Raw genomic sequence first — 12103 nt, forward strand, 5'->3', positions numbered from 1 at the left:
TAACCAAGTCCAACAACCCAATTTCATGTTTGTCATCTTAGATTCCATGAACACTGACTTATTGATAAATTTTATTTAATTAAATATAAAAAAAAAGACAAAAACAAAATATTATCTGCACTTAATATTACAACGGAGCCTGAACTTTCCTATGCCTCTTTCAGTGTTCTAAATCTCAAAAGCCACCATACTGAAACTGAGTTCCTCCATAGCTTCTCAAATATTGTTCTGCTCCCGCTGTTGCATCGTCTTGTTCTTCATGCAACCGTAATTCTTCGATCTACGCGATACAAACATTAATTGTCATTGTAATACTAATATCCTAATTAATTGTATTATAAAATGTACTTAAGCCTAATTTAATCTCATAAAACCGACTTATAGGATTAAGTTTTGATCCACTTATATACTGAAAGTCTCTGATCTATTTGACGTTAGATTTCCGACAAATTGATATAGTTTCTAAAAGAAAAAGAAGTTAAGAAGTAAAATGAGTTCATTTTCTCGTATAAATTAAATTTAACTTATATATACGTAACTTTTAGAGAGGTTAGATGAAAGTTAAAAGTGGAGAAAAGAACAAAAATGCTACAAATATTTACCCAGAAATCAACATCATCTTCGTCTCGTGCTGAACATGAAGCCTTGGGAGTGTCGACTGCTTCGTCGTTGCGAGCGAATCTGCCACGTATGCGTGGTCGATTATCTGCTAGTGTCTTTCGGCATGCATACTGTTACCACATAATAAAAACAAACACTGATGCATTAATTCAGACCTTTCTTTTTCTCCTTCTATTACTATCTTAATCAAACATATTTAATTGCAAGAAAAAAGCATGACGCAGTCACTTCATGCGTTGGAACATTATTGAGCCACAATTACAAACTTATTTTTTGTCGTGTGCAGAAATCAGATTTTGTTTCTGTATTATATTAAACATCTTATGAACTACAGTGGTGTCAACAATATGCCTTATTCTCTCTGCAATTTCATTTCACAAACTTTTTGTTAAAAAACAATGGTGTCTGTAAAGCAAGTTGAAATTATTAAAAGAATAGTGTTTGTTACTCTTTCCCCACCTTAATGGTCTTGTTGAAATTCCTCTGGTTTCTCTTGGCTCTGTATTTAGAGATTCTTTCTTTTCTCTCTTCCGCACTGTAACGCCCTACTTTGAAGTTCGATTCCTCCAACAACGGTGCCTCCGTTGGAGACATGCGATTTTCCTTCATGTTCTGCAGATAAAACCAACCTCAATCAGACCAACTATAAGAGGAAAAAAACGGAATAAATTAAATAAGATGAAAATAATGACAATCATATATCATTGTTAAGAATAGAATTTGTCTAAGAGAACAAAATCTTAATGTTGTTGTTTTTACCTGCAAATCTCCTGTACTGCAAACCCTTCTCATTTGTCCAGTGAAGAGAGTGTCTTCTGGGGAACTCAAGTCATGCCTTTGAAAGTTTGGAGAGTCCACAAGAGTATCACTGTAAGGCTGTGACAGAAAACCAGGTTTTCCTTCAAAGGAGTTGCTGCTGAAGCTTCTGTGCATGTACTTGGAAAAATTTTCAGCACCACTGTAACTGTGAGGAAGGAGTTGTTGAGCGTAGACACAATCAATACCCAATTGGCGTTCCTCAGTCTTCACTTCAGTCCCATCAAAAGCTGAGAAACTTCCAAACTGGTTCGCCAAGTTTTTTCCATTTGACAGAGGCTGCACGCGATTGGCATGGTAAAGGCTGAGGCTTTCCAAGTGGGAACTTGGAGGGGAGAAAGAGAAAAAAGAAGGGGAAAAAGGGTCGAGAGAAGGGAGAGAATTGGAGTTGGAATTGTGGTGGGCTACGTTAGGGGGAGAATTGGGGAAGAAAGGAAAAGAGTCGGAGAGAAAGGGAAGGTCCCCAACTCCATCAGAGGATAGAAAGTCCGAGTTTGAATGTGTGTGGAAAGTGGTTTCATAAGAGTAGAGATCAGAAGACATAGGAGCGAAATTCGTGGGAGAATTGAACCTATGAATCAACTCCCAAAACACAAGAGAATTTTTTTAGTGAAACAACATAAAGAATGATAAATCGAATTAGTATTTTCTTCTTCTTCTTCTTCTTCTTTTGTTGCTGTTTTGTCTATGTATCTGTTTCTGAGATTGCACTTGTAGCTTTGAAAGATGAAACAGAAGGCATTGAACAACACGACAAAGTTTCTCTCTCTTTGACGAAGTTGTCCACCACCACAGGTTGCGAGTTTCATAGTAGTGCATTCATATTTATAGTAGGGAGAGGTACATTTTTTTTTTTACTTTACTTTTATTATATCACTTGTTACACTTTCTTTTTTTTATACACATTTAAATTCACCTTTGTTGTTATACTCTCATGAATACGCAATTTTTGGTCATTGTAAAAAATTAATTGTACGATTATCCTATCAGATTTTTAAAATTATACAATTTCGTATGATTGTTAAAGAAACTGCATGCTTATAAATTATAATATTGTAAAGTAATACTAACATAAAAGTTTAGTAACAGATGTTAATAAATATAATCTCACCTTCTATATGAGCTAAATTATATCATATAATCAATTTTGTAAGACTGAAATAGATTTCCAATTCACTTTTAAATACATGATTTTTTTTTCAATTGAAAAAAAATTATTCATGTTTGTTGATAATTATTGTTCTATAAGATAACCTTAATAAATGTACCAAACTTTATTATGAAATATAATGACATGTGAAATAGGTTATTTACATTTTATATACTTTTTTTTTGTCTCTAAACCTTACAACCTAGTTTTGTCCCTGTAAACACAGGTGTGTAAATGAATGAGCATGTGATGCTAAAAACGAGTTTGCCTCCAATGGTTGAAGCTGAAGAAACTCACTTTTAACAAGAATCACCCTCTTAAAGAATTGTGATAGAGATTGCTTGAGGCTTAGTTTTATCAAGGTTTTCTCAAAGCAAATCTACCTTGCAAATCTCTAACTTTCTCCTTCTTTTTTTTCTTGATAATGTTTAGTATTTACCCTTACTTAACTAATCTACAACATTTTTATGGAAAACCTTTAGTTCTCTTTCTTTTTATATTCTCCAAGGTCTATTGGTTTTGGTTGGACCCTTTTAAATTCATCTGTTCACCACCAAATAATTAGCACACTGAAAACACGAACTTTACGTGGATTAAATATGTTCTTAAGTTAAAATAAAACTATGCAAGATAAGTTTTTCTAGGGAATTAATGTTTTTATATAGAATTTAATTCAATCAAACTCAAATATAATTAAATTAGATGGGATTATTTAACCGAGTACTTTTTAAAAAAATTATTTATCTATTAACAATTATCTAAAAAATAAACTATGTTTAATGTTGTTTTAGTAATTATAAAATAACAATAGGGTTAGAAAATAAAAAAGGATACACTCAGTAAATAAAGTGAAAAAAAAAAACAGTTCTGGTCCAGTGCTTGTTCTAAATTGGTCAAGAAAAAATGGTCTGACGCAATTTTATACTAGGAAAATAAGTCACCTTTTCTTGAATTGAATTTTAAAAAATAATTATAAACTAATTTTTTTAAAATATAAGTATTTTTTAAAGTTTAAGTAAACTGATTTTAATTTTTAAATATAATAATTTAATATATAAATTTGACACATGTATATATTTTAATGAAATAATAATATTTGTATTTATTTTTAAATTATGATTTTTAAAAAACTTATCATTTCAATCTAGGCTCATTAGTGCAAACTAAATTAATATATACAACTAACTTTGCCTTGCATTAATTTAAGCCACAGTTTTTTTCAACTTGATGCATTTTATAGAGGAATTATTGGATTAAACTTATTTTGATAACTTTAAGGAATTATAATACTTAATATATATATATATATATATATATATTTTACTTTTTTTTATAGATACCGGAAGTCACGTTATTTGGTATCTCGGTGACTGATTTATCACATTAACATATATTAAATACGCTCAATAAATGACATTAATAACAATTATGGAAACTTTTTACGAATCATGATCATGTCTCATTGAATTCGAGTGATATTTCTGATAAACCAATTAACATTGATTTAGTGAAAGATATTAATCTATTAAATATATTCTAATATACTAATATAACCAATACCAATATACCTCCCTATGAATCAGGGATTATGCTGGATCATGCTAAAAATCAATTAACATTGATAATTGAGAGATTTGGTTCATCATAACAAGGACTCATGACTAAACACTATAAATGAACCATCTACAAAGGTGTAAGGTACGCTTTAATCAGTTTTCACTATACACTTTTAACACATAATACTTACTTGATTGTAACAGTACCTTTTTTAGGTCAATTCCGACTGAACACCAACAATTAAAAGAGGAGACTTAAAGTGATGAACGAAAATGCAATCGATACATCAACAATTATACAACTAGTTACAACTATTATCATCTTTCTCTACACAGCTACAACATATATAATAAAACAGTACTCAATCTACAAGCTTTTACTTAAATTACCACTTGAATGTTTCTTCCGTGAGAGACATTACTTGAGTAATATTAAACCCAAAAAAACTCTCATTCTCATAATTCAATGAAAAAAAAGCAACAAAAACCTTAATCAACCTATATTCTAATTCGTCAAATACACCATTTTAACCTCTAATTTAATCCTTCACGACATACTACATGTATAATTCATACCATTTCAAAACATATACCACTTTCAAAAATCCAAAAAATTGTAAGAAAGCTTCCCAAGTTAATCCATATTCCAACATCTCTCTTTATAAACCATCCAGATAGAAAAAGAAAATAAAATACACTTTAGTAACAATTAGATCGTTCATCCAAATTCAAAATTATTTTTTCTATTGTTATCTTTATTTTAGAAGTTCTTCAAAAGATAATTTGAGAACACAAAAGTAATCAAATTTATTTCAAAACTTAAAAAGAAATTAGAGAACCTGAGCTACAAAAAATAAAAGAGAAACATTTATCCTCAATTTATATATTTTATATTCTTTATTAATTTAAAATTGATCTTTAATCAAAACTGAGATTTCCCCATAACTTATTATTATTTATAAAAAAAACTTAACAAAAGATAGTTTTTAATAACTAAGAAAAGGAATATAAATGTAAAAATAAAATTATATACATGTATTTTTAATAGTCCGTATTTTAAAATTTATATTCTTATCAACATCAAATTCTCCATTATTTTCTTCGAAGAAAGCATGTGCATTACAAAAGTTGAAATTTACCTTTGATTTGTGTATTATAGTTTTTGTATCACACTATAATTTTTCAATGATTTTTGGCATTTTCATACGTTTCTAAATTATATTACATATCAATGGTTCATACAAAACTGAACCATCCAATTCAATTAAACTGCATTTAATCTTTAATAAAAAAAAGGTGTTTAATCGCAGAATAAAAAAGGACAGAATAAAAGGAAATCGTGTTTAATGGAATGAGAAGAGTGTACGATGTTCGTTCTTTCAAAAGATTGTGTCATATTTTCATTCTATTTTTTAATTACACAACTCTTTATTAAATAAACAATTCAAAACAATTTTTAAACACTCTTAATATTTATAATTAGATAATAATATTAAATAATTAACACTTTTAATATATTCCTTAAAAGTATATTTTTTCAAAATTATTATCTAATAATTAAATTGAAATATAATTAATAATTATCAATATCATATTTTTTTCTAAATCGTATTCGCTATAACTTTTCATTATTTGGTGCTGTCTATTAAAAATGCTCTTGGTTACACTTTCGTCTTTTTTTTTTCTATATCTATCTGATTCTTGAGACTGTTACATAAAGTATAGTTAAAAAAGGTAAGTGCAAATAACTAGTAAAGAAAGAATACGTGCGTGCAAATAACGAATAAAACAATTTTACTGCGTACGTCAGAATCAATTACATTTATTAAATTATATATTAATTATTATTATAAAAAAAAGTATGATTTATATTTGCACTCTACACAACTATACCATCTTTATATTACATAACAATATAAAAAATACGGTGGAATAGATATTAAAATTTCGATACATACTTGTTTAATAATAAGATTAAAAGGACGGACCTAGATAATTATTGAAGTTTTCGTCTTCCTTTTTTGATCGGGCACGTTGTTAGGCTTTACTGATCCTTCTCGCCTTCGTGTTTTTTCTTCGTCTCTCAATCTCGAGTGAATGCCAAATGGGAGAGGTACCTGCAGAAGGCACTCCGACGCTCAGTAAAGCGGGTAATCAACACTTGGATAGGTGCACAGTAATAAATAACGTACCTTTCTCCTTAGAAAGTGTGTTATTTATATTATTTTAATGGACTTACCTTACTGGGCCTGATTAGTGGAATGGATCACACTTAGGATTGTATTACCTAATTCTTAATGATAGTTTAACTTCACTAACCTTAGTTTAAGCGTTAATTGTTATACGTGTCAGTCGGTATGGCTGTGTATATCGATCAGCTCGACCGGGTAGATTGAGACACGTTAGCGTGTGTCTCGGTCATCTCAAATATAAAGACCGAGACATGTCATATTATCTACCGGTACACTAATTATAATATACTTACTGTTATACTAATACAATTAACTATCTTAATTATATTAATTCATCTCCACCAATCCACATATTTATAAACATAACTTTATAAATGGATTAACAACAACTACATCTCCATCAATACATAGAGTTAACATAATTTTATAAATGAATTAACAAAGTCTACGGATAAATAATTTTAATAGTATTTATCATTTTTAATTAAAAAAACTTGAATATTAGAACATATTTTACACCCCATTCTATTTAGAAAGAGACCATCAACGAGAAGATATTAAAAAAACAAAATTGTATTGATACAAAATCAATAATTAAATAAGAATATAAATGTAGAGAATAGTTAGAAAGTAAAAGTATAGAAGTAGTGTATAAGTATAAGCATAAAAAATAGTATTAATTAGTGGCTTTTGGGGCTTTGTAGTTACAGGCTTAGTTGGCTTATGCGGGGTCAGCTACAGGTATGATAGACGAATGAAGCAAGCAACGAGTCCATAGACCAATTGAAGTTTGGTTGCTTGAAGCTTGAACGCTCCCAATCTTCTCTTCTCCCTCTTACGTAATATCACTTTCATTTCCTTCTTTTTGCCCTCAAACGCAACCAAATTTCCTCCTCGCTGTTATATATTTCGTCTACACATTTCCCCAAGTATTTGATCTAGGGTTCTTGCCACTGTGCTCGTCAAGAAGAAACCACTCGTCATGGCGTCGCAGCAGCAAATCGAAAAGATGCAGGCACGGCAGAATTTCCGGAATCTATGGCACAGCAATCTCATGAGTACCATTCAGGCCGATACTCCTTGTAAGGACTCTCTCCCTCTCTCTCTCTCTCTCTCTCTCTCTCTCTCTCTCTCTCTCTCTCACACACACACACACACACTTTTCTAATTTCGCTTTTTATCTTTAGACTGATGTCGTGTCCGACTCTTGATTTTGCGCAGATTGTTGCTTCTCCTTGTGGTGGTATGTGATCTGGAACTTTCTTTTACCTAATCGATGTTTTTTGTCAAATCTTGTTCTCTAGATCTAATGATTGTTCTTTTTGCTCTGTTTTTTTCCTCGATTGGACGCGGAAGCGATTATTTCATTTTCAGTTTCGCTGTTTATCGTATTCGACTTGTAGATCTTGGATTGACGTTGACTTGCATTGACTGACAAAGTAGTTTAGATTGTACTTAAAATAGTTTCCGCTCTGTGTTATTATTTGTTTAACTATGTACTTTTAAATATATGTGAATCTGATGAAGAAAACATGAAATGCATTCGTATTCTTGTTGTAGGACATAGACTATGCTTATTCCTAGTGGTTTAAGATTGTAATGAACTGTCAAAAGAGTTGGTGCATTTAAAATGACTATAGGGGAGCGGGTGCTCAGACTCCGGCTTTTGGGTACAATAATATCCTGGATGATGGCAGGAGTCTGGTGGGGTCCTTGGCATTAATGTTCTTATTTGCCAAACCTCCACAACAGAGGAGGGGTTATATGAGAATTCAATTAATCTAACAGGTTATAACAGAGTGTGATGGTATTGAATAAAGTGTTACGGGAAATATGTCATACTGCCTCGATTGATAGATGTTGAGATCTTTATTTTGGTTGTGTATTATTGCACACTAGTTTGTATCCCTGATGAAACTTTGTTACCGTCTAGGATCTGTTGTGTCTCTGTAGCCACTAGCCAGTTGATAAATGTCTCACTGGTTTTTTTATTGTACTGTGCTCTCAATGAAGTCGGTCGTCTCTTTGAGTTTTTTTAGTTGGATTGGATCATAATATAATTTATGTAGATTTTTTGCCTTTAAACTTCCTCATGACTCATGAGTACAGTTATTAAGGTTTTAATAAGTAAACACGTTCCTCATGTTAGATTCATATTCATTTTTTATCAGAGAGCAGGCCATGATGTAACTGTGTTGTATGGTCTGGCGTGTACTTTAAGCTGGTTTCCATTTGCTAGTATGAGTTCGTACTTAAAATTTATCTATGATTAGCTTGTATAACCTGTCCCTAAACTTGATCTCTTATTTGTGTGTTTGTTATTTAATGACCGGATTCATGATTTTTTTTTAAATCTACAACAATGGACTCTTAGTTGAATCACAATTTGAACTGGTCTACATTTTAGGCATGAAGTGAATTTATTTTCTTCAGTAATTAATCTAATTTTCTTTTGTCCCATCACAGTGCACCTTGTGTGTCTTACCTTCTTCGTAAACGAGCTCTTTATGATGACATGTCAAGGTAATTGATTGATACTATTTCTGTTTTTCCAACATTCCAAAATAATTTTACATGGTCTGTTTGTGTGATATATCTGTGGTATTATTTTTTCCAGATACACATGCTGCGCTGGTTACATGCCCTGTAGTGGTAGGTGTGGAGAAAGTAAATGTCCTGAATTTTGCCTTTGCACTGAGGTATAGAAATGTGAACCTGTTTCCTTACTTTTATATCTACCTGGTATGGTGGCAGCATGTCATCTCTCTCTATCAGTTAGTTTGGCTGTGATGCCTTAACCATTGCATGATATTAGTCCAAGTTTACAACATATAATGGAATATCACGTATAATAATTGTTGAAGACTTGGAATATGATTTAGGTATGAATTAATATAAAAATAAAGAGCATTGCAGGATTTTATGGTTAGGCTAATAAATTGTTTCCAACTTTTGAGAGTAGCCTTGTTACTACTGTTATCTTGCGTTTGGAATCATGAATGTGATATTTGATAAAAATGATTAACTCTTCATGGTGAAGGGTAAAAAGGATACCATCAAAGGAAAATCCGTTGATCTCTCCTTGGTATGTGGTGAAGCTAGGCACTATGCAGATTTTAGATGCAGCTTTAGTAGCAATAAAGGTAGTTGAATATTAAGGTTGAATTAGTGTAAATGCCCCTATACTAATCAGGATTTTTAAATTAAACTTTTTAAATTTGAGGATCCATTGAAATTTCCAAAATTTCTAAGTGGACCTTACTTAATAGTGTCTACTTACTGGTAATTATCCAATTAGAAATTTTTGAAACTCTAGGGACTCAGTTCCAAACTTGTAATATGGAGATCTTATTCTCAAAATTTAACCAAGATAGTAAAATAAGGAAGCTCTGATTTTGAAAATGGTTATGATCAAATAAAAAAGCAGCTCAATTTCTTAACATGGTTCAAGATAGCAATGCCCTTCTTCAAAATGGAAAATGTGGACCCAGTGGTGTGTGTCTTCACCAGTTTGTCTTTGTTAATGGTGAACTGAAGCCTTTGTTATCGTCAAAAAGAACTTACGTAAGGGTTGGTATACTAAGTAAGCTGTTGATTCCTTTTATTAAGTTAAACAAAAATTCATGTATTTGTAACTGTTCCTTTCATTGTAAGTTGTTAAGTTAGTGTGTAGTTGAAAAAATTGAAAATGTACTGAAACTAGATTTAGAGCAAAAGATAACTGCTTTATTTAAATAATGGGTGTTAAAAAATAGCATTTTGAACAATTATAAATTGTTATTTGCAATTAAATAAATGTCGTGCAGGATTACTTTGGAGTTTGGGTCTTGAATTTTGTGATTGTTTCATATAGCAAGCTATATTTATTGATATATGTATCGTTGTTTCAGGTTTTCCTCTGCTTTGGAAACTCAGTTGCCTCAACTCGCTTTCTATTGCAAGATGAATTTAACATTCAAACTACGCAATGTGATAATTGCATTATTGTATTCTCCCTCTCTCTCTCTCTCCCTACTTTTCTCTTGCATTCACAGCCAGATACATGCAAATATTTTTTTTTCAATATAGTCAGTTAATTACATGTATATCTTCTTCTATTTAGGGTTTCATGTTTTGCCTTCAACAAATTGCATGTATATTCTCTATTGTTGCCATGATTGTTGGAAGTGAGGAAATTCAAGAGGCTTCTCAGTTGCTATCTTGTTTGGCTGACTTTGTGTACTGCACGTAAGGCTTCCTCTTCTCTCAGAAGTTTCTATTAGTTGTGCACATCATATCGGAAGCAGTTTTGTACTAAATATATTTTTCTTTTTATTTGTAGGGTCTGCGCATGCATGCAGGTAAGTGCGTTGATTATCTCTGAAATGGTGAATCACAATGTCGTACGCATGAAAATTGTCACTTGAGAGCAAATTTTGTTTGCAGACTCAGCACAAGATTGAAATGGACAAGCGAGATGGGAAATTTGGACCCCAACCAGCAATGGCAGTGCCCCCTGTTCAGCAGATGTCACGCATTGATCAACAAGTTCCTCCTTCTGTTGGGTACGCACCACAACCTGGATATGCACCACAACCGGGATATGCACCACAACCGGCTTACGGACAGCCCTATGGTTATCCACCTGCCGCACCACCCTCTCAAGGATATCCAGCTCCTGGATACCCCCCAGCTGCTTATCCCCCTTCGTCCTATCCTCCACCAGGGTACCCCCCATCTGGCTACCCTAAGTGATTACTTTAGCATGCATTGTTTTCTCTACAGCGCCAATTGATTGGTTCATAAAACAATCGCGCATATTTGTGGTGAAATGCAGTAGTTCCATTTGTTAATTATTTTGCATTTCCACTGACAAGTTTTGTGACTTGACACATTATAATTCCTGTCGTGATGTCCAGTCTCATACTTAGACTTCTATTTGTATATTGTTCTCATTGGTGTTCATAAATAGTTCACTTTAGCTTGTTATGTGCAATATCCCTGAATAATGCACTGTTCCAAATATTTTTTTTAAACAATTCGTGATTAAATATAATGGACTCTGGGCTCTTAACATGATAGGCCCGTGAGGAAGGATTCACTGCGCTTTCGTCAATTAGTTTTCAGTACCTTGTGGCTAATATGATTTTGGTGATAATAGTTACTTGTGAGTCGGTTACTTCTCTTAAATGGCGTATCTGTGTCGGATACCCATATCGGTATCGACACTCGTAGGACACTTATTGATGAAGTGTTCAATTTAAAAAATATTTGTTAGATTTTTGAAAATTCTATCACAGTTCTAACACAATTTTAAAATGTATAAATACAATAATCTTTTAAAAACTTAAATTTATTCATAAATTTTAATCTTTTAAAAACTCAAATTTATTCATAAATTTTTATTATGATTATGAAAATAAGAAAGAAATTCTTTTGAATCAGACATGGAAAAATATCTTTTCCATATCTTTTTGCATCCAAAAGAATTTGTAACATACTTTTGCACATAAATATTTATTTTCAGTTTATATAATTCAAAATTATATAAAATATAGATTCGTGTTCCCTGTCCTAATTTTAAAGATTATACATATTTTTGTGTTTGTATTCGTGTTAGTGTTAGTATCTGTGTTAAATATAGGATAAACACAAAGGATTTAGTGTTAGTATCTGTGTTATATATAGGATAAACACAAAGGATTCAGGTTGAGGAAAACACAAAGGATTCAGGTTGAGGAAACTTATATTATTAGTTTCACCTATTTATTTATTATAGTCCTTTTCAA

At 31.6% G+C, this 12103-nt stretch overlaps 2 protein-coding genes across 2 annotated transcripts; one reads left to right on the forward strand and one right to left on the reverse strand.

Annotated features, from left to right (window-relative positions):
- LOC137812661 (zinc finger protein HD1) lies at positions 1-2237 on the reverse strand. The gene is made up of 4 exons (XM_068614810.1): positions 1381-2237; positions 1081-1233; positions 603-731; positions 1-280 (listed from the first exon to the last, which is right to left on the reverse strand). Exons 1-4 carry the CDS (start codon positions 1978-1980, stop codon positions 176-178), a joined length of 987 nt encoding a protein of 328 aa, XP_068470911.1. The 5' UTR covers positions 1981-2237; the 3' UTR covers positions 1-175.
- Positions 2238-7053: 4816 nt separating this feature from the next.
- On the forward strand, positions 7054-11310 carry LOC137812663 (uncharacterized). The gene is made up of 8 exons (XM_068614811.1): positions 7054-7417; positions 7557-7578; positions 8802-8858; positions 8953-9034; positions 10226-10321; positions 10438-10562; positions 10657-10675; positions 10761-11310. The coding sequence occupies exons 1-8, from the start codon at positions 7318-7320 to the stop codon at positions 11067-11069; spliced, it is 810 nt and encodes a 269-aa protein (XP_068470912.1). The 5' UTR covers positions 7054-7317; the 3' UTR covers positions 11070-11310.
- Positions 11311-12103: the final 793 nt, after the last annotated feature.

The sequence above is a fragment of the Phaseolus vulgaris genome, chromosome 2, assembly GCF_000499845.2.
Source record: "Phaseolus vulgaris cultivar G19833 chromosome 2, P. vulgaris v2.0, whole genome shotgun sequence".
Lineage (NCBI taxonomy): Eukaryota > Viridiplantae > Streptophyta > Magnoliopsida > Fabales > Fabaceae > Phaseolus > Phaseolus vulgaris.